Below are 24,529 nucleotides of genomic sequence, written 5' to 3'. Positions count from 1 at the left end.
CATTTTAAGTGGATTTTTGTGAGGATATTTTAGTAAACATCTTGCTAGTGGAATTTTAGTTGAGCAACTATGAAACCATTCCGATTTCGCTTGGAAACCACTGACAAAAATTGTATGAAAGGAGCCTTCGAGACAAATTAGTTGCTATGGAAACCTCGAAAAGTCGTTCGTAAGTTTTAATGCTGCCTTTGTATCCAACCTTTGTATCCTTGAACCTTTAAAAACGAAGAACAAGCGAATCCAAATAAAAAACAAAAAATAGGCCGCACCAACTCACAGCAGTTGAAAAGAGTTTGTGCAGTACAAACAAAAAGGTAAGGCAAAAAAAAAAGAGAACTAGCTTATTTAGCAATAAAAAGAAAAAAAACGCCAAATCCAAAGCGCCACCATAGAAGATCTGGTGGAGACACGCCATTAAGATCCTGGGAAAAATTTCTTCTCTTCTAATCAAATTTTATTACAATAAAGTTTTGCCAGTATACGCGTAAAAATTGCTTGCACCTTTTTCCATCTAAGTTCGGTAAGACATCAAAAATAAGCTTTTTGACTGTGGAACCATATTAAGTCGAAAAGTGCTGTTATATCGAAAACAGCTTACAGTCAGAGCGAAAAAAGCTAATCATCAATAATTTCCTGTTCTTCCTCTTGATTGCATCCTGCGATTGAAGAAAGAATTTACTGATCTATAATTATGATACTTACAAAAACAAATACAAAATTAAAATGAATAACCCAAAATTTGGACTGAATTTCGCATTGTTTACGCGGCTGCAAAGAAATGTATTCCCATAACCAATCTCGAAAACTTTCGAGATTTTCGAGTCTTCCACTTTTCGAATTAAAGGAATGTAATGCAAAATTATTCATTGTCATCAATGAGCTCGTCGTCGAAAAGACATGAATACAACCCTTCGCTACTATCACGGAAAATTTGCTGCCACTAAATGAGGTGAACTAGAAAAACGTACTGCCAAAATCAAATACCAAATTTGTATGTCTCGACACAAACAAATTTCAAATTTCCTAGCAAGAAAAACATTTCTATTAAATTTAATACTCACATTTTTCTAATTTATTATATTTTTATAAAAGAGAAAGATGCCAGAAGAAAAAAGACGAGAGTTAACTATCAATCGCCGCAAAAGGGCATTTTTGGGACACACCGTTCGAAGTACTAATCTCGTCCTAATCCAAATAATAACCAAAGGAAAAATAGAAGAAAGCGTGGCATCAGACAGAAGCAGATGTCCTGGCTCAGAAATATTCGCGAATGAGTCGGACTTAGGATGATTTGAGGACTCATTCATACTGTCTAAGAGCACTACATACATACATACATATATTACTTGTCCTATTGTAGTTAAAATTATACTCGTAGGTGTATTTTCGTAATTTATGTAGGTATGTATGTACGCTCATTTAAATGTAGGATACTTTAGTCTATAGATACGACCGCCAACATCCAGCAACGGATAGGAAATTGAAGACGAAGAAGTAAAATAGAAGTGGTTATTCCTTCTGCACCTCATTTAGCAACTTTTCTTCCGCAACCAAAATTCGTCGTAACAATTACTTTGAAAAATCTACGGAATGGCTCTACGAATTTTGAATTTACGACTTAGCCATTCGAACTCAATGATCCCTTTTTCGTAGAATCTACGTATTCGTACTAAGTTGGATTCAGTGATTGGGCTGATTATCTAGCCAGATAGTATCGTTAGTTGGTGTATGTATCTCAAATAATAAACCATTAAATCTTAAGAAATGTAAAATTATGTACTTTTCATGAAGAAAAATAATAGTAAAATACGTGATTACCATCTATAATAACAAGCATGTATATAACTTTTTTTGACTTAGAAAGGTTTAATTTTTGAAATTTTGTATTTTGTTTTTAATATTCAAGCCCGGAAGTATGTATGTATAATTATATACATATAATTGGCGCGTACACCCTTTTTGGGTGTTTGGCCGAGCTCCTCCTCGTATTTGTGTTGTGCGTCTTGATGTTGTTCCACAAATGGAGGGACCTACAGTTTCAAGCCGACTCCGAACGGCAGATATTTTTATGAGGAGCTTTTTCATGGCAGAAATACACTCGGAGCTTTGCCATTGCCTGTCGAGAGGCGACCGCTATTAGAAAAATGTTTTTCTTAATTTGGTGTTTCACCGAGATACGAACCTACGTTCTCTCTGTGAATTGCGAATGGTAGTCACGCACCAACCCATTCGGCTACGACGGCTGTACAATTAGTAAAATAAAAATAATTTTTAATCTATCCGATTTTTAGCACTTCGCTGGAAATTTCAATGCGAATTCATCCATGTTCTTTGTTTGTGCAATTTGGTAGTTCGAATGTTAAACACAGCTGATTACTTCTAAGGCGAATTATTTGTGAAAAGAAAATTAGAGTGTGATTCCATGAATTTAATCAGAATGTAAACAAATAAAATCACCTTGACATTCAGTTCACGACTTTAACACTAGATATACTATGGTAGATTTACTGTATATAATATGTATATACATATGTATATGTATAACTGAAATATTACTTTTTAAATACTAACACATGGGCTGAAAAATCCCGGGCCTAACAAAGAAATACGTTTTTTTTGTTCAAAATTTGTTTTATTCATCAACGCAATTTCCATCTCATCAACGCCACTCTAACATTTCTGTAGAACGATTTATCTTTTGCCTCAAAATAGGCCTCAGTTCAGCGATAATCTCTTCATTTGAGCGACGATTTCTTACCGGTGAGGATTTTTTAGATATGTGAACAGCTAGTAGTCGCTGGGAGCCAAATCTGGTGATTCCGGTAAATGTGGGAGCAATTCGAAGTTCAATTCATGTAGTTTTGCAATTGTTTTGATAGACATGTGACGGTGCGTTGTCTTGATGAAATAAAACAGTGAGCAAACGGGGCACTCACTTTGAACAGCGCTTTCTCATAGTCAAATGCGCATGCAATATAAAGCCAACACGTTTTTTTGATATCTTTAAGCTGTCAGCCAACTCACGCATCTTTTCGAAAGATGGTTTTAGGTCATTGATCGAAATGTCCTTCGGGATGTCGGCACAAGCCTTTTGGATAGCCTCTACAGACGCAAAACGTTTTACTTTCATGGCCAAATGCAATTTTCCGAATAGGTAGAAATCACAGGGAGCCATATTAGGCCAATACTGTGAGTGATATCTAGTCAAGAAATCAGTCACAAGAGTGGATTGTGAGATGGTGCATTATCATCCAATATGCGTCAGCTTCCTCTTTTGCGGTATTCAGGGCGAATTCGACGAAATCCAACAAACGCTTCAAACCCCCAAGATAGAAAATTGCATTGAAGGTTGGACCTGTTGGCATGAACTCTTTGTGGACAATTCCTTTGGAATCGTAAAAACAAATGAGCATCGACTTGATTTTTGACTCGTTTCCTTCTTGTCTTTTCTCGCCTATTTAATGAGGTCTTTCGAATGTTCAATTCTGAGCAATTTTTGGTCCTCAGTTAACTTGTGCGGAATGAAACGTGCACATACCTTTCGTAAGCCCAAATGATCAGTTAAAATGCGATAAATCGATGTTTTGGAGATATTCAACTCCGATTCCATGAATTTTAACGATGATTTCGGTTTTGAGAAATTTACGTACAATTTCGATGGAATTTTCGGGGATTACTGATTTTGGGCGGCCCGTATGTTCATTGTCTATTATTTCCAACCATCTCTGAAATGTGTTACCGATTTTAAAACAAAATTTGATATTAGCTCTTTGTTCGAAACAGATTTTTGTACAGATGACACAAACATACTGACACTCTAGACGCAATAACTTCGCTTCCACTAAACCGAATGTCACCAAGCTTTCACTGGAAATCAGCTAGGGATGTAACTTCCAGATGTAATAGGTTAGCTTTAACTGTTTATTTTGGACTTCACCATGTAATTAATTAATAAAACTAAACAAAATAAGGAAGACCAATCAGGTAATGAATCGGATGCAACTGATATGGAACCATGTGATAACCAAAGTGAAATAGAGGAGGAAGTAAATAGCTCTGAATTTTCGAGTAGTGAAGAAAAGGATCCTATATGGATCGGTATATGGATCCTAGCAAAACAAAGAGCGATGATTATTTCTGATTCTTTAATTTAATTAATAATTTAAACGAATGTCAATAACATGACACATCTTGCAATGAAGAAATTTCCATCGAAAAAGCTGCTGATGGGACTTTGTGGAAAACATTGAAAGAAGGTAGAGGTGTTGGTAGATTACCAGGTTATATAGTATTCAAAGAGATTTCGGGTCCAACTGTCTATGCTAAAAGGTATATTATTTTTTGTTTCGGTAAGTATGTAGTGCTTTCAAATTGATTATTGTCGAAGGCATGTTGGCATATACATATATAATCATGCATCGATCTTGAAGCTCGCAGAGTCTTGAATAAGGAATGGGCAGTTAAAAAATCAAAATTATGGACCTTTAACACAATTTTGTATTTGAAAACAGAGGTTATATGTTATATGTAAAAAATGTTTGCCCTAAAGTTTTTAATAATAAACTTTTACAATATTTCAATTTACTTGGAACAGTTTTTTATATATAATCAACCCTCGTAAATTTGGTGTTAAAAAATGCGGACCTTGCCATTTTACTTACTTCCTTTGAGGCATCCCACTTTTCGTTGCACAGGCAACCAACGTATTTGAATTATTTTAACCCTTTGCGCTCGACGACTTTTTCGTTCGAATGGAGCAGCAACTCGAGACGATTTTGCGCATATTTTACGAGTGTCTTATAGGTAAATGCAATGAATTTATATACAGATTAACATACGAAAGCGTTATATTTTAAACCGATATATGGAAGACATATTTTGGCCTTGATCAAGTTGGAAATTTACATTTTGCCGTAAACTATTCAAGAGAGTTCAAAAATAGGGCTACAGGTGTTTATACAAATACAATAGAAGGAAATTGGACTGCAATATAGAGAGCTATCCCATACAGAAACAGAAAACTAAAACTTATAAAATTATATCTTTTTATATTTATGTTAAAAAAAGAATTCTTCAACTGGTTTACTAATAGAATTAATAAAGTTTTTAACTTGAATGTTGTTATTTTGTGATGAATTTATATATATTATTCCACTTACTTTACATTCTAAATTTTAGTTTTTATTATGAATAATTCTTTTTTTTAGGAAATAGGGGTAAAAATTTTTTTTCGTTTTATACCTATCTTCATCACTGTTCTCACTTGATATACCACCAATTTCACCATGAATAGATATGTTTCTAAGCAGTTCAAAATCGAACTCATCTTCACTTGAGCTAATCACATTGCTATTTTCCATTTTTATATGGCCTTAAAACTTTATGAGTGATTAAAATGAGTGAAAAACAGTATATACAGTATACTTTAAACTTCCTATGAAAAGGCATAAAAAGCTGAGGTACCTACTCATAAACCAATAGTGAGCTTCTATGAACTGGATATAAAGCAATCTAGTCTAAACAAACACTGTCGCCTCTCACTCGCCGTTCGAGTTGCTGCATGAAACATCGCGGCGAGTGAGAGTCGCCACTCGAGCGCAAAGGGTTAATCCTTACACAAGAGTAAATTTTTAAAAATACTCACCCAAAAGCTTGAACTACAAATATTCATACATATGTGAATATATAATTAATAAGTAGTTTAGAACTTTTATGAACTTTAAATGCAACCCGTTGTTCGAAATTAGTCAATGTTTTATTTCAGTTATTCTCGATACTGTCATCCTACGACTTTTATTATTGGATTTCACTACTGCCTAGAAATATGCTATGTTTTGCCATAATATTCACACGTACAACAAATACTTGTTTATCACTTCACATTGTTTATTAACACGTTCGCAGCCATGAATGCAATACGATACGTTTTTATTGGGATGCCAAATGGAGTGGATATATCCATATGCATATACACTTACATAATACTTTTTGCTGAATTGTGGACTTGTATTTAGGTTTATTTTTTATAAGTGGGGTAAGTTAGAATCTGGACCTTTTCCAATAATACTTCAGAAAACATAAAATATTCTTCACGATGTTCAAAGTGCTTCACAAGACGAAAAATACTACACATTGTAATTATTTAGATAGTATACATATTGTATTAGTGACTTTAAATATATTTAATTTTTAAATTTTTTTTTTTTTTTCAAGTACACGTAAGTAGTTTGTTTGCTATGTCTATTTAAGAATGAAGCAATTAATTAATTAACGCATATTCGAATTTTAAGCCAACTGGCACATCTAATAAAGATAGTATATCTGGATGAAAAGTCGTAGAATTTTGAATGGCTCTGCCACAATCGTCACCAACAACTGTCGCTTTACCTCGTCAGTAAGTCGCTCCAAGTACGAAAGGCTTTGTTGGATGACGCCCGGACCAAATGTAACTAGAGTGCTAATGTTTGTCTTAAAGTACATTTGACGCTTTCTGATGTACTCTTGGAAAAGGTGTAGTGCTTAAATTAAACAATTATACATTTTTATTTATTTTATTTATTATTATGTATGCACATAATTTCTTGCAGACTAAACACATAAAATTACATAATTAATATATATTTAAATAATTCATTAAATGATAATTTGAAATATTTCGTAAATAACGAAAAATCATTAGCTCAATAATTTGAAGCTTGATTAAATTCTCTCATGGGGCTATATATATGGGCTACATGGCTACACAATAGATCTCTTCAGGACGCTGTGCACAAATAGCCAATCAAATAATAAATTCTCTCAAAGTTCTAAATATAGGAGTATATCTAAGATACATATACTAATACAGTTTTAATTCGATTCAAAAAGAAAAGATCTTTACTGCACAGATTTTTATGAGGTATAGGAAAGTAAATACGACCTAAAAGAACTGACGAGTGGATTGTCCTAGTTATAATAACAAAAACGAAGCAAAATTAGTGGATCAGTGAAATTTAACAATCTGAGAGCAAAACGAAGAAAATTCATTTAAACACGTCTATTAATGTTACAAAGGTAATTTGGTTTCCATATGCAGACCGCATATTCTAACTCAGGCTGTACCAAGTAAATTTAAACTTTTTCAAATGTATGGATCAGTTAAGTTCAGACCAAAACGCCAAAAGATGGCAAGTAAAACGCATTAAACTCAGCAATGATGTAATTTAATTGCCTAACAAATAGGCATTTTGAAATAAAGATAACACCCAGAGATAAAATTGTGTGCAAAGTGAGAAATAAAATTTGCACTTCTTAGTTTTTAAGAGAAATCGATTTTTATCACACCACGCCAACATATGAACATAGTATAGAGGCCTGACTTGAGCATAAAGGAATCAGATATGCACGGTGTCATCTCGTTTGACAGATGTAGAAAATCTACATTATACAATACAAAAAAAGAAAAAAAGACATTAATGCTCACCAATGCTCGTTGGTTCCTTCCGTACTCGGCTGTAATGGCTTTGGGACATTTATCTTCGAAAATCCATTTGGAAAAGCGCTTATCGTCAGCGGGTTGCGTTATCCACACATTAAGGTTAGATTGGTTTATGGTTAGAAAGTTTCCATTGTCCATGGTTGATGCTCACTTAGGCCTGAAGGCCCATTGTGATACCACTAGTTTCGGCTCAAGCTCCCCCTTTCTGGCGATATGTTGGTACTCATGTCTCTCAGTTATGCCGACGATTTCGGCCATTTTGAATGTTCAATTAATTGTTGACAGTTGCTTTGCTTGCACGTGTTTCGGCTCGTCTTCGATTTTTACCTATTCAAAAAGATGGATCAAAGAACCTGTATCAAATTTTGTGTGAAAAGCGAAATTAAATGCGCGAATGCATTCCGAATGTTGACTGTGTCATACGGAGAAGCTACTTTGGCCCAAAGCAACGTTTATCGTTAACAGCAGACGACAAATTGATGAAGTGAAGAAGTTGCTGAGGTTCTAGACACATCGATTGGCTCGTGCGACTCAATTTTTTTCAATGATTTGGGCATGAGACGGGTCGCCGCAAAATTCGAACCAAAACCAATTTCGGCCAAAAGCAGCATCGCATGAACATTGCTAATGAGATGTTGGACTCTGTCCGCGACGATCCAAATTTACTCCAGAGGGTCATAACTGGAGACGAATCGTGGGTTTATGGTTATGACGTGGAAACCAAAGCTTAATCATCTCAAAAGAAGCTGCCGCATAAACCAAGACCGAAAAAAGCGCGCCAAGTTCTGTCGAATGTAAAAGTGTTGCTTACCGATTTCTTCTATTGGAGGGGCGTTGTGCATCATGAGTTCTTGCCACAGGGAAAAAAAGTCAATAAGGAATATTACCTGCAAGTTAGAAACGCCCGGATTTGTGGAAGAACAAAAATTGGCTCTTGCATCACGATAACGCCCCTGCTCACACATCGTTGCTTGTGCGCGACTTTTTGGCCAAAAACAATACACTAAGTGGCCAAAAACACACACAGCCACCGTACTCCCCAGATCTGGCCCCCTGTGACTTTTTCTGGTTCCCGAAACTGAAGACCCCATCGAAGGAGGAGCTGAACGAGATAAAAAAATGATGTTTTGAAGTGCTTCGAAGATTGGAAAAAACGTTGGCACAAGTGCATAATATCTTAAGGGGTTACTTTGAAGGGGGCAAAATAGATATTAATGAATAAATAAATATTTTTTGAAAAAACACAAAATTCGCGATACTTCTTGAAAACACCTCGTATGTATATGTTTTTTCCTTTAGCTCTTATTGGTGCATAGGCCGTCGAAATCCGAGGTAGTAAATTTGACGATTCATTAGCATAAGAAGTTTCAGATAGGTAGGTTGCTAGTTCGCCTACTCCAGCTTGGTGATAGGTGTCTCTCCCAGGTGTGTGCTTGTTTTGGCACGCATATCTACATGGCATTTCCCAATTCGCCATATGGGGACGCGTCCGATGGGAGACAAACAACTCCTCACGAAATATAGATTCAGATATAGATATCCTAAATATCTAAAATCTAAATATCTACATTTTCCGAAAAATCGACATTCACAAGTGTGGGCCCATGGAACACGTGGCACATATCATTTATCACTCATAATAGACACACATAAACTATGTCAATAGACAGATAATTCAAAATACGTGTTTTTAATACTACAACAACTTTCTTAAACTTTATTTTATTAATTATTTTATTCGAATTTTGTTTTTTCTATAATTAACATATTAAATTTGTTATAATTTTTCAAATAATCGAATAACAACAATCGATCAAATAAAATGTGCTTCAAATGGATTGTTGTACATAAGCCCATCCATATCCAGCCGACGGCTCAGACCCATCTGATCGTTCAAGAGACTGAAATCTGCATCGGCCATAAATGATTTGTAATCGACTGGCTTCCATCCACCTAACGATATTTCCGGTTGTAGAAACTCAGGACTTGCAGACGAATGCGTCAACTCTGTGTCAAATAGACCATCGGCAAAGGCGGCATTGAAGGCGCTCATGTCAACCAAAGATGGGGTTGGCAAAGTGCTGCTACTGGAATCGAATTCGTCGGCGCGATGCATTGGCGTTTGATGTGCTCCGAATGAAAGGGGCAAAAATGGTGGCACTAGATCCATTTTTCTTAAAGTGTTTGTTGTCCTCGTTGGGGATGTGAGAAACGAGCGCCAGCGTGGATAGCTTGAGCCTAAGTAGTAGGTAGGTGGCAATGGGTCGGCAAAATGAGTAGGCCAACTTGTAGGCAGGGTATGATAGTAGTTCATTTTCGGGTTTCGCTTGTGCGGTGCGACATGATGTTTTGGCATTGTTTTGCGCTTGGGGGGCACTGGCAAAGAGAGCGGTAAAAATACGTCAAATTCACATTTATACCCACATATATCACATTTGTTTATGTTTGTCTACTAATTTATGTATGTAAAATTCAGGAATAATTACACTAACCTGTACGAAAAGTGGCGGACATTTTTGGAGAATTCTTGTTCTTGTTAAAATGTGCACGCCACTTTTTGGCATCAGTCTCTGCGCAAACACACAGCAGCACCACAATGAGGAGTAGAATGAGCGAGCTAAGCCTGATGCACATCGTATTCGCCGTTTGTTAATATTCGTCAAAAATTTATTTTCACTTTCAAAGGTTTACATACAACAATTTCGATCACTTTCAAATTCTACACAATCCTTGCTGTTGACTTATGCAATTTATGTGCTAATGCATATAAATGTATTTACTGCAGCTCACGTGCGCTCCAATGCTACGGCAAAATGCTTTTAATTTTATGACCAATTTCGGCGTGACTTTACACTTGCGATGCAGTCTTAACGGTTAGCGATTTGTATGAAATGCTAGTTCCAGCTGCAAGTTGAATTTATATTCAAGGCGAGTGACAAATTTATTGGCAGAAAAGCTGTTAAATGATTGCCAGAAAGTTTGGTGGGTGGGTTATGGTAGGTTATCTATTGAATTTTTTTACAAATAGTTAACTTTCTTTTTACGTTCTTTTTTGCAAAACTGAATTGATAAGAGACATATCAAATTTAAAAGTATCCATTAGACTCATTTGATAAGATTGAAGTATGTTAAATTAATGCGAAAGATTAAATTAATACAGAATAATGGATTAATGAAAAATAATAAACTACTGCAAAAGTAAATAAAAAATATTTTTTCGACATTGCTATTTAAATTTTTACAAAACATTTTGTTAGGTATTAAAATATATTTATAATTTATTTTAATGTTTTATATAATTGTTTGTAAGTATTTTTATAATTTTTTTATTTCTTAAATTTTTTAATGATTTTCATCACATTTTTGCTGTTGATGGGATAAACAGCGAAATTCCTCGAATAAGAAGAAAATTTAAGAAGTTCGATATCAATAATTATAATTAATTTTTAAGGAGTTCTACTGAAGTACTGAAATTTCAGTGCGGAGTTAACAATGCTTTTCAAAAACACAAATAAGTTTTATTCATGACCTTGAAGGGCAAAACATAGTTTAGAAATCTACCGAAGTTAATCATGCACCGGGAAACTGACCCTTTGACATTCCTCAAGGATTAAGTAGAGTGTAACTAGTAGCAAGCCCAATTCACAAAGTAACAGAGCTCTTTGAAGCCTTTTGGAAACCTTTATAATAACATATAATCATAGCCCACCTCCAAAATGTTTTGAAAAAAAATATATATACATACATCTTTTACACTGTGAGACAGAAAAAGTTGGCCAGGAAAAATTTCATTTACAGGTGAATTTTTTTACATTTTATATAATAATGCTTTATACTCAGTTTTTCATTTCCACCTCAAATAAATATTTTGAGGCATTTTCAAATTTCAGAGTACAAAGTTTTCAATAAAAAGTTATAAATACTTCTACTCACTCTCTGATAATAATACACAGTATTGGGCACCCCACTAAAATACAAGTAATTTCAAATGTGGTTACTAAAGTGACCACTGGGCTTGTGTCGGAAGAAATTAGAAAACCCATTAGTGGTCGAACAGCCAGGATAAGACTTCTGGAAGCAAGTTTAAGAGGATGAAAAACCCGAAAATGCCGTAGACTACAAAAAAAAATCGGGAAAAGCATTTAGAATGGGCCTTGCAATACAAACATTTTACGGACGAAGATTGGTCGAATGTTTTGTGGTCAGATGAATCAAACTTCGAGGTTAGCTTAGTTTATATCGTTTTAAAATATCAGCAATCGTAGCTTCTTACTCTAGTCCAATTTCGTTGAAATAACACAAATCTTATAAAACAATTTTTTAAAACACCTGGTGTGATGTTCATGAGGCGATGGATTGGCAAGGAATACCATCAAGATTGCATGGTACCCACTGTTAAAAATGGAGAGGCAGCATTAAGGTGTGGGCTGCATGGCCGCTAATGGTGCCGGCGAAATGTTCATTTGTGAGGGTCAAAAGTGCATAAATGTATTAGAAACTGTAGTTTTGACTTTGTTAACACACATTATACAAGGTGGCGCAAAATTGATCATCCACTTTGGTTTTTGAATAACTTTTTTTCCAAATATAAAAAAAAATATTTTGAATGATGGAAATCTTTACTTGGACCTTTACGCCCTCCATTGTCTGTTTGCTTGTGTACTGCAGCTGCCTAGTTCCTAATTGTCAACTATTATTGAAGGGTGATTAATTTTGAGCCACTTTGTACACACACATATGTATGGCATGAATGCTCAATATTTGTTTATGAAATTTGTATAATTTATCGTTTTATTGAAACATACTCAATTCAATTCAATTTTTCTAATTTAAATACATTACTTTTAATACAAAATCAGTTCAATTTTAAGTAAAAATACTCTTCTCCTAAAATAACGCAGTTTTAATAATAAGCCGAATTCGAGTAGAGTGAATTAAAGTTGTTCGGTAATGTGTAGATATCATCGGGTCGTCCATTGAAGAAGAACGGTCGTTTAAGTAACGTCATTTTAGAGTCTTGTTGAAGTGAATTTGAAATCGGTTGTGGTGGAGTGTTCGCGCCATACGATCCATGTGACGAATAACTGTTGGCAATATCTGCGGCAGTTGGTCTGTTAGCGGCAGCTAGTGAAAATTGTTGCGATGACGTTGCGGGAGGGCGTATACCAAACGGATTCACATTATTGAACTGTACGGAATTAGGAAAATCATTTGGTGTGCCGCCTATCTGATATATACTTGTCGGTTTGCCATTCACCATGAAATTCAAGGGTATATTCAAAATCGGGCTAAAAGTAGGCAATGCAGTATACGGTTGTAAGGCTGAAAGAGTTGGTTGAGCGGGTGAAAATCCCAAGCCTTGCATAAACATATACGGCATTGGGGCGAAACGCATAATAAAGATTTGTGAGTTGCGCGCCGTTGGTGTACTGGACCCCGAAGTTGGCGAGGAGTCGAAATGAGAAGATTCTGCTCTTTGGTCACCAACAGCGCGTGACATAGATTCGTCGATTTCACTGCTTGTGCCCGTGTAACCTGGATAAAGTAAATCGGTGGGCGCAAAGTACATAGGCAGCGGTACTAAAACCGGCTGAGGATAGCTAAAGAAAGGCACCAGCCGAGGTGTCGCCAAAGGTGGTGATAAAGCGTTGCCAAACTGATTATAAGGTGCATAGGGAAAGCTGGTCAGCATCGTTGGCATGTGCGTAAGCGGTTGATTGGATGGCGTATAAGGCATACTATTTCCGGCAGTCAAACGTGGTTCAACCTTCAAGTCGTTTAAATATTGATACGGATCATGCATTTCCTCATCGACGCCAACATCTTTCATTGCGTACTCCTGATTAGCCGCATCGTTATTGCTACTTGATATTGTTGGTACATGCGGTAGCGCTGTCAAACGTTCATGTTGCTCATGTGGGCGTATTTGTAAGTTGGTGTTTTGTTGATGCATACTTTGATGAAGCTCGGGAGACTGTGATTGTTGATGCTGTGGCTGTTGCTGTGGTTTAGGCAAATGTTGTTGCTGTTGTTGTGGAGATGGATTTTTGTGCGTCGACGAAATACTGCCGCCAGAGGCAATCGATGAGCTAACCAGCAAGGCTAGCGTGACACACATGAGGTGGACTCCCCTGAGGGAATGAGAGTTGTTTTGAAGATGGTAAATCATTTTGTTTGCGGTTCAAGTAGCTGTAAAGAGGAGAAAACGTAGAAGAAATGTAAGTATGTGTACATGTGCTGCAGTCTTTCTGATGGAATGAACGATGTCTTCATATTAGAATTTAAGTTTTAAATATAGCCAAATATAAATAAATGATAAATTTTATTGTCGTTGTATTTAAACATATTTCTTTACACTTTCATTTCGTGTTATCAATAGTCAATTTATGTTAGAAAAGTCCACATATGTAGCCTTCGGTAGTAATGAGTTCGATTATCAATATTAAATAATAAAAGTAATAGATGCTTTCCATTTCAATTCAACCGGGCTATTCGGGTCATGTTCTTCGATTTCCATGTAACTCAAATATGTTGCTCTCTAGTCAAAATAATGAGACACGTATTTTTTTGTTCGCCCGGAAAAAAATTTTTTCAAGAGTTATCGGCAATTTTGTTTTTCGGCTCAAAATCGATTTTTTTTAATTATATAAGAAAATATTTTTTTTTTAATTCCCATAACTTAGTGAAAAATGAACCGATTTTAATAATTCTGGGTTCAAAATGATCGTCATTACTTACACGAGCGACTTAATGTGGAAACAATTGCAAAAAAGTAGTTGAAAATTTTTTATTTAGCAAAAAAGGAAAAAAATTGAAATTTTTTCGAAATTCAATATTTCAGAAAGTGTATTTTTTTTTATAACTTTTTCCAAATCAAGACGACACCTCAAACTTCAATTCAGCTGAATGCCCAGTAGCTAAAATGAGATGTTTTTGAGTAATGAATTTTTGAGTAAAAAACCTGTTTCGCACTTTTTGTTTTTTGGAAAATAAAAAATTTTCAACTACTTTTGTACGTTAGTACGTTGAACGTAAACGGACGTGTTTTTCCGACCTCCCGCGTTAACTAAGTTTATTGGTAATATACCTAATCGTTCGTGCGACAGTGACTCGATTTAACCTATCGTTTTACTTGGACACTTTTTTATCCACAATGCCATGCATATGCGGTCAAAAGGTTGACCGTGGGCAGCCAAACAAAAAAAATCAGTGTGTTAAGTGCAGCGAATTTTACCATCTTCCTTGTGAAAATTTATTGCCTGCTGACATTGAGTACCTGCTGAAAATATATTAAATAAGCAGTATTGTTGTAAACAATGCACAAAAGCGCGCCGTAATTCGATCCTACTGTCGCCTCGCTCAGTTTCTCCGCCAATAGATGCAGACAACAACAATGAAAATATTTCTGGGACCACCAATATTTCATCGCTTCCAGCTACTTCGGTACCCGTAAGACCGAATCCATCAGCGGAGTGCAGCAAGCAAGAAATCAACCTGCAAGCTGTTTTCGACGAAATTAAATCTCTTAGATATGCTCAGGAGAAAATGATAGCTGTAATTAGCTCTTTGCAAACCGACAAGAGAAATCTAATTAAAAAGATAGAAGAACTACAGTTTGAGGTAAAAGCCGTTAGTCACAAACTTTAGCGATCTCGATGTCGCTGCTACTATTCCCGCTTTGGCTAATGAATTGTTGTGAACAATTTACATGTACTACACGACAATAATTCTGCAACAACAAAAAACAAGGATCGAGTACTTGTTTCTAACTCAACACCACCATCTTTCTCTTCTGCTCCATCTACCTCTTATGCTGCCGCTGCTGCAGCCGCTGCCGACTCTCCAGTCAATATCGTACGAAATGCTAAGGTTTGCAATAAGGGGGCGTCCATAAATTACGTGAGATGTTTAAGGGGGGATGAGGTCGAGTCAAATCTCATCTAATCTTACGTTGGAGAGAGGGGGGTCTCGGAAAATATCACGCAATTTTTTTTCTAATTGAAATAAAAAAAAATTATACTATTTTGGTCCATTATCCAGATTGTACATGCTTAAGATTTAATCTCAAGCGTAATCGTAGTATGATTAAGATCATTCACTAATTCGTTCGAAAGAAAATAATTTCATTCATACTTCGACGTTATACATTACTACTGTCAAACCACCATATTTGTTTTATACCAAATAGCTCAATTTAATCTGAATTTGCGGTACAGTGTAGCCCGTCGTTTGTTTTCGCGCCACTATCAGCCGAACGCGCGACTCGATGAACAAGAGCGTACGAGCTGAGTGGCAGCGACACACGGACAGGTTCCAACCTTCTTTGTTTAGAGAGAGCCAATATTTACTCCAGGTATATTGCAGTTAATTCATATCAAATTTTTATGCGTGCCTATTTTATTTTATTTTTTTAGTTTTTTAACGAGCGCGAATGTCAACAAATTTTTATTAAGAGTTACAAAGGGAAATTGTTTTTAATTTTTGATCAGAACTGCTGCAGCCCACGCCGGAGTGATCTGCATATGATTCTTTTCGACCGTTTTCTGCCACCTCCATACCCTATCACTTTGGTTGATTGACGTTTGATAATTCCGGACCTTAAAGAACATGACGGAAAGTCATTTGTTCCATTTCTAATACGCCTACCGATTCAACCGCTGAATGCCTTTATCAGCACGCCTTATCATCTGTATTGCCCAAGTATACGTGATGATTTAGAGAAAATATGCTGCAGTACATGCGGTATTTACTTCTCATCTATCACAAGAGTTGCAGAGCACAGGCGAGCAATAACAATCTAACGCGTTTACATAAGAAACCCACATTTTGAAAAATCTCACGTGAGATTGGGGGATGGGGGAGGGGGTTGAATAAAATCTCACGACATCTCATCAGGGGGGGGAGGGAGGTACAGAAAATTGAAAAAAACACCTCACGTAATTTATGGACGCCCCCTAAGCTCTTTCTCGCTGCTCCGCCTAATGCCAAACAATCCAAAACAGTAAAAACACGAAAACATAATACGCACTCTCCAGCGCTGCTTAAGTCGTTGCTATCACAAAGCAATCAAGCAGTGCCGTCGGATAACCCTTCTCTTGCTGATTCGCAGCAGCAGTCGGTTAATGATGAAATGTTTACAACTGTTGGTGCTAAGAACAAAAATCCAAAACGTAAACCGAAAAACACTGTTGTTGGCTGCAATGCAAACCGTGAACTGGATGTAATTGTAGCTATGAAGTGGGCACATTTGTCATATTTCAACCCCACAGTGACCGCTGAAAGCATAATCGAATATGTACACAACCACGCAGCGATCGATAAGAGCGACCTTTCTTGGTATACGCTAGTAAAGAAAGACGTCGAACTTAAAGGACTAAAGAAAGTATCATTTAAGCTTGGTGTGTCTGAAAAAAATTATAACAAGACTTTCGACACTTCCCTTTGGCAAGAGAATATAAAAGTGCGTCCGTTTAAAAATTTTCAAAGAGAATAGACGAAACCGCCGCACACCTAGCGTGTACCGACGTTAATAAGTTATCAAATACGGCAGACTTTCTACTGTATTATCAGAATGCTGGCGGCGTAAGAACTAAAATGCTACCATTGTTGTTTTTCTCCTCTTCATCTGACTATGATATCATAGTTTTAACGGAGACTTGGTTTTCTGAATGCCATTATACTGCAGAAATATTTGACTGTCAACTGTATGATGTATTTCGTAAAGACAGATGCCCCCGCACTACTGGTCTCTCTAAAGGTGGTGGCGTACTGGTTGCTGTAAGTTCGAGACTACCCAGTACACAAATCACTTTGTCACCAAGTATGAGTTCCGACAACGGATATTGATGTTGATCAAATAATAATTAAAATTAATTTAGGAAAATCGAATGAATTATGCATTAGTGTAAGTTATATACCGCCTTCAAGCCCAATTGAATTATATAAAAAGCATGTAAATAATTGTTGTACAATACTGGATAGTCTAACTGGCGGTCAAAACATAATTATTTTGGGTGACTTCAACTTACCCAATGTTAATTGATGTTTCGACGATGATGCTAAGAAATTAGTACCATATGGAGTATCAAGCGAGAGTGAATGTGAGGTGCTTGACACTTTTGCCGAATATAACCTCTGCCAGATTAACATAGTACACAATGATATGAATCGCTTACTTGATTTAGTATTCATAAGCAATGATCTAAAGTCCGATGTCGAGTCCCTCTCTTCACCCCGTTTTCCTAACTCCATACACCATAAAGCGTTATGTGTACGTTTTAAACATATAAGCTATATCAAATCAGTTATTAATAATTGCATAAATTATAACTTCTATAAAGCCAATTTCGACCAGATATCGCGGTCATTGGGTTTGGTAGATAGGGAAACTGTCTTAAACAAACCCGTACTATCACAGATGTATGATGATTTCGTAGGAAGTCTAGAAAGGGCAATTCATATGTTTGTTCCAATAGTGTCTGCAAAAAATCAGTCCAAACCGGCCTGGTACAATTCTAGGCTCATTAATCTTAACAATAAAAAAACCAAAGCATACAAATTATACCGCAAATCTAAAAATAACGCAAAACTTTATAAAGCGTACAATCGTTTGCAAAAAGAATTCGATGTTCTGAACAAATTTTTATATCAGAACTACATTTCTAAAGTAGAGAGTGGTATCAAAGAAAATTGTAAATCTTTTTGGCAGTTCATTAACGGTAAAAAGAAAACCACTGGAATTCCAGAAAAAAAACATTATTTGGGGGAAACGTTGTTGGACATTCCAAAAATTAGTAATCTTTTTGCAGATTTTTTTCGATCTGTTTATGTTCGTCAATCCGACACCGGAATAGAAGATACCTCTTTTAACAGCTCACAAACAAATAAAGGTTTCCAGCTCTCATCTAATAATGTACTCAGGAGCCTATCGGCCTTGGCAAATGACCCAACTCCTGGAGAAGATGGCTTCCCTCCTATATTACTAAAAAACTGTGCTACATCGCTAGCAAAACCATTAACAATTATCTTCAATAAATCACTAGCTTCTGGTGAGTTTTTACATAATTGGAAAAAATCGTTTATCATACCGATACATAAGTCTGGAAGTAAGTCGGAAGTCCAAAATTATCGCCCTATCTGCAAAATCTCTTGCATACCTAAACTCTTTGAAAAGCTAGTTTATGATTTGATTTTCTTCCAAATTTCAAATCTCATATCGCCTAATCAGCACGGCTTTGTTAAGAGTAGATCTACTGTTACGAATTTAGGGTTATTTACAAATTATGTCTTAAACCAATTTGAAACAGGCCAACAATGCGATGTCATATTCACCGATTTTTCGAAAGCGTTTGATCGAGTCAGCCATAGTATCCTACTTAAAAAGCTGGGTTCATTTGGTATTCATCCTAGCTTACTCAAGTGGCTTGCATCTTATCGAACAGATAGAACTCAATTCGTTCGTATAAATAACATAAAATCTGATGCCATCAAAGTTACCTCAGGCGTACCTCAAGGCAGCCATCTTGGGCCACTATTGTTCTTAATGTTTGTTAATGACATTCCAGACGTTTTCGAGACATCACACGTTGTCTGATGTATGCAGATGACCTGAAAATTTACAGTCGGGTAGAGAACGTAACTGACTGCATAAGACTTCAAGAAGACTTAACCAGATTGGAAGCTTGGTGTGATGATAACTCCTTACCTCTTAATGCTGGTAAATGCCAGCACGTGTCATTCAGTAGACGAAAAGTTACGATTGATTTCGATTACAAGTTGGGCACTACCACCCTCACAAAAATTTACGAAATGAAAGACTTGGGGATCATATTTACATCGAAAATGTCGTTTTCCAAACATATAGATTTTATGATTGCTAAGTCTAGATCTATGCTTGGCTTTGTAATAAGGCATTCAAGGGAGTTCCAGGATATCTCTACGCTGAAAAATTTGTATTTTTCTCTTGTGAGATCAAACCTCGAATATTGCAGCATCATTTGGGGTCCATTCTATATGGGTTCATCTTTAAGAATTGAGAAGGTTCAAAAACGTTTCACTCGATTTGCTATTCATTCACTTCGTTGGCCTTGCAGTTTGCCTGCATATAAAAGTAGATGTCTTTTGTTAGCATTGCCAACTTTAGAAATGCGGAGAAAAACTTCATCGGTAATGTTTATAAGGGACATAGTTACGAATCATATCAAATGTCACTTCTTGCTGGAGCTAATACTCTTTAATTGTCCTACTCGTAACCTAAGACTTAGCAATATGTTCCATTTACCTTATCACAAGACCAATTTTAGTCGAAATGAACCTCTTGCACGTTGTATAAGACAGTCTAACCAATTATGCAAACATTTGGATATATTCTCTAACTCACGAGAGACTTTCAAATCAAAACTTAATCTGGAGATACACTTTTTGAATTGTGACTAATGTATCTCACAGTATTGTTTACCATATATTATATTTAAGCTTTAATATTAGTAATCTATTTAAGTTATACTTTAATTGATGAAATAAATAAATTAAAATTAAAATTAAAAATTAAAAATTAAAATTTTTTGCAATTGTTTCTACATGAAGTCATTTGTGTAAGTAATGACGATCATTTTGAACCCAGAATCATTAAAATCGGTTAATTTTTGACTAAGTTATGGGCATTTAAAAAAAAAAAATTCTTATATAATTAAAAAAAATCGATTTTGAGCCGAAAAACAAAATTGCCGATAACTCTTGAAAAAAATTTTTTCCGGGCGAACAAAAAAATACGTGTCTCATTGTTTTGACTAGAGAGCAACATATTTGAGTTACATGGAAATCGAAGAACATGACCCAAATATCCCGGTTGAATTGAAATGGAAAGCATCTAGATTAATCCCTCTATCGGAAGATTTGTAAGTTTTGCAAATGCCATCGTACGCCAATCATATTTGACACTTCTGGACTAGGCAGCTGCAGTAAAGTTTAAAATAGAGATTTCTTTCACTCTGAATATTTTTGTTTTTAGTGAAACAGTTAATTGAATGATTAGATGATGATTATAACTCCGTCAAAAAGTGAGCAAAATGCAAGTAATGTTTCGAATCTTTTGAAACTTTGGGAAATATTATTCTTATATGGGACCCGTTGAAGTTGGAGAGGAGTTTTTTTTTAATTACACACAGTATAGCGTAGTATACCTAGTTTAATGTAAAAAAATATTTATTTTGTTATGATAATTTTTTGTTTAAAAACCGTCAAACAAATTTTTTTTATTTGTTTCATTTGTCCAGTATATTGAACATTGTCTTATTCCCATTCAGGCATATTATTATTCCTTAAAATTTCACATTTCGAGAGAAAATGACGGGGGCTTTAATAGTTTATGATATATCGCTATTTTACTTAAATTTGCCCTGTAATTGTGTAGGCAACCTTGCTATACTCACTTTATCAAATCAAATAAAAAATTGTCTCTTGATTTTATAGTTTCATTGTTTTATATTATTTTAAGGGCATGCTTACTTAAGAACATAGTTGAACGAAGATATTGTTGCAACCTGCTGCTAAATTGTCTGCCTATTGAATGGCTCTATTTCCTCAGGTAACAGTAATGATGCAAAACAAGCATTACCAATATTTTTACTCTGAGTACATTTTGCAAAAAAAAAAAAGCTTTTCCACAAAAACAATCAGCAATCGCAATTGTATAAAAACATAGTGTCCTCCACTTGTAGAATGAAAGCAGCTAAGGCTTCAGCGCTATGCGAATATACCATATAGACCAATAAACAACACCAGTATACAGTATAAAAATTAGTTGAATAATCCGAAAAAGACTAAAAATAATGAAGACACTAAAATGTTCACATGCTGCATATCAAATGTTACAGCATTCAAATTGAAGATTAAGCAATAGCGTTGATTGAAGAATGAAGGTGAAGTGAGAACCCGTAAACTACGGTTCTTCGAGCTCATTTCGATTAGCAGCTACGTATGCGTCTGCACAGCTAATACAATAATACAACAGCCTGACCGTGACTTAGCGGCCAACACTAAACATCAGGCATCAGGCGTAAGCACCAGAAATATTCAATATGCGTAAGTCGGTCGATTAATTTGCACTTTGCTTTCGACCCAGACTTGATGTCTACATAGTAATCGTACAATACTTAGCTCCTTCCTCGTCGCAACAAACAACACTCATTATTCGTTGGTTTACTGGCGGTTAGCTGTTGATTCTTAAGTTTATTGGCATACAACTTGTAGCTGCTGCAAACACCGCACATCCCTTTTGCATCATCCTCATGCATTCTCCTCTTGTTGCATTCTTCAAGTATTCACAAATACAATTTCATTTGCCTAATAATCTCTTGCTGTAATTTATATTTGTTTCTTGTGCTGTTTTACGGTTGCGTGATTACTACATTTTTAGCGCCAGTGATTCTCGAAATTGCCATCATTATGTGGTACGCATTGTCACCTGCTTTAAGCTGACGCCGTTGTGTATGTGCGATAGCGCATACATGTAGTTACTTTTATTAGGGGTAACCTGAAAATTAAGTTTCGAAATTATGAAGATATGTATGCATGTACCTATGTCCTAGAGGTGGAAAAATATCGGCGATGCTCTCCATATATCGATGGTTCGCTTTTCCATTTATTAATCATTAACCCAAATCTTCTTTTATTGCCATATATGTATTTCATCTCACTTAGTTAGTAAAATAATTATTAAAAATATAAGAAACAAATCACACGTTGCTTACAAAATTGAGCGTAATATTTTACTAGAAATCAAAGTATACTTTCCCAAAATAAACCCCAAACACATCTGCTTAAATGACACATTTTCTTCTTTCGAGTGCCATTGGTTTTGCTCCAATATGGTTTTTTTCACCGAAATAGCGCATTTTAACTTTTCTCAATATTCAAAAATTTACCATGAAGCACGTAGACATCAAACAGTGGACTAATTTTCTTTAGGATTGTTTTAAGAGAAAAAATAAAACGATTTGAAGCAAATCCTTGTATTTAAGATGATGTGCATTGCTTCTTTGTGAAATTGTGATATCATAAACAACGAATTTGAATTAAGAATAGCAAAAATCTTTGAAAAAGTATGCTCTGGTTTCTGGAAAAATTTCTTGTCCGCCTGTGTTACCATACAATTTTTAAATAACTACCACTAATAACAAAATAAAATTGTGGAACAACAATGGCAATATGTATAATGGGCGGCAATGGATTAAATAGTTCAATAATATATACATATAAATATGTTTTCCTTTAACTTACGGTAGAGCATAGGGCGTCCCGTATAATAACAGGGGAAGAAAAAATTTAATAGGCGCAAAATTGTTTTTAAAAATAAAAACTTCCGCATAAGTACGATCACCCCTAATATGCGTGTACTCGCAACGTATATGCAAGTGTATACTGCAAATTTAATACAATTTGTGTACATGCAACGTTTACGTTGTTGAATATTGCATAGTTATGGATACATGTATCATATCTAGTTAAGTCGCATACGTAAATACTCATATGAATGTGGAAAGAAAAGTGAAAACTGTTTTTATGCAATAATAATGCACCAGCAATTATCAGGAGCTCACGTATGCCGAGCGGGTGGGTATGTAAAGAAATGCAGCTGCATACATACATGCAATACACACCTCGGAGTATAAATTAATATAAACTCATAAAAGGACTAGTTCCGTACTGCCCTTTCAATGACTAGCTTCAAACTGATTTAAATTTGATTCGTGGTGTGACAATTGTCACATATAGCTATTGCGCTGGTCGAGCCGCTGGTTAGATTGAGTTAAACGGGCAGTTCTCAAAGTTAACTTGAAAACCAAAAAAAAAAAGGTCTCGTTCCCACGACAGTAGTGCTACGACCCGAATTTAGGACCGGCCAAGGACTTTTACTTCCGCTGCTTTCTCCAAAATGGGGAATGTTTTGTACTTTAACGACATCAACAACAACCAAAAAATTATCATCAAGTTATGCCCACTTACCCACTTATGTCATTTACTGTTCCAAGTTTTTTTAGCGAATCTAACAGTGAGGCTGTCAAATTTTTTTTCATCTGCTATCAATATTAAATTTTTTTTTTCGACTGAATATCTCCTGGAGAATATAGTTGAACTGCAACCGGATTCCAACTTTCTTCTTCTTAATTGGAGCGATAACCGCTTACGCGATTTCGGCCGAATTTAACAAAGCGCCAGTCGTTTCTTTCTTGTGCTAACCGGCGCCAGTTGGACACACCAAGTGAACCCAAGTGCTTCTCCGTGATATTTCCAACGCTGAGGAGGCCTTCGTCTTCCTCTACTACCACCAGCTGGTACCACATCGAATACTTTCAGAACCGGAGCGTTTGTATCCATTCGGACGACATGACGCAGCCAACTTATCCGCTGTCGCGAAAATGCTAAAGCAAAAATTTTATCCGAATATTTGGCGATCGCCAAACTTGTCGAAAAAAATTGTGTAGCTTAAATTTTTTTACCAGGCCGTTAGAGGCGTTGTGCAGCAACTGCAGCACAATTATTTGTACTTTAATAGTGAAAAATAATGAAAATTAAAGTAAGTAGTAGCAAAAACAAAGCAGCCTCAATTTTGATTATATTTTTTTGTCGTAGCTTAACCATGAGTGGCAAAAGATACAAAGATTTTCGCGCCGAATTGCAACAGATTCGCAAAGAACATTAAGTACCAGCCTTCCCAAAAAACGCAAATCCTTGCAAGAGTCTACAGATCCTTGCAGCATTTCGAAAAATATGTTGGTGAAGTTCTTTAAGCTCCATCCTCATATGCGATAAAGAACGATAAATGGACTTTCCTAAATGTTGTGATTTCTCACTACTTTCAAACTAATTTTCTTTGGTTAAAGTTAAACTGATTATTCTTGTGCAGGCTTGTCATTCTGGCAGGTGCTACTTTCGTTTCTTTTCGGCCCTAACTTTCCATACTACAGTCTGATTTCCACCCGAAAAACATACCTTTTTTTCAAAAGTTCGCCATTTTGTTATTTTTCAAAAAAATTTTCCCATTATAGCACC

At 35.8% G+C, this 24,529-nt stretch overlaps 2 protein-coding genes across 2 annotated transcripts; both read right to left on the bottom strand.

Moving 5' to 3' along the window:
* Positions 1 to 9,235: 9,235 nt before the first annotated feature.
* Positions 9,236 to 10,212, bottom strand: LOC128858643 (uncharacterized). The gene is made up of 2 exons (XM_054095084.1): positions 9,970 to 10,212; positions 9,236 to 9,853 (listed from the first exon to the last, which is right to left on the bottom strand). Exons 1-2 carry the CDS (start codon positions 10,109 to 10,111, stop codon positions 9,291 to 9,293), a joined length of 705 nt encoding a protein of 234 aa, XP_053951059.1. The 5' UTR covers positions 10,112 to 10,212; the 3' UTR covers positions 9,236 to 9,290.
* A 2,059-nt stretch (positions 10,213 to 12,271) lies between these two features.
* On the bottom strand, positions 12,272 to 13,667 carry LOC128858641 (uncharacterized). Its single transcript, XM_054095071.1, has one exon. The coding sequence runs from the start codon at positions 13,644 to 13,646 to the stop codon at positions 12,381 to 12,383; it is 1,266 nt and encodes a 421-aa protein (XP_053951046.1). The 5' UTR covers positions 13,647 to 13,667; the 3' UTR covers positions 12,272 to 12,380.
* Positions 13,668 to 24,529: the final 10,862 nt, after the last annotated feature.

This window comes from Anastrepha ludens, chromosome 2 (assembly GCF_028408465.1).
Source record: "Anastrepha ludens isolate Willacy chromosome 2, idAnaLude1.1, whole genome shotgun sequence".
NCBI lineage: Eukaryota > Metazoa > Arthropoda > Insecta > Diptera > Tephritidae > Anastrepha > Anastrepha ludens.
Note: the sequence above shows the minus strand (reverse complement) of the source record. Positions and strands in the feature narration are given on the sequence as shown.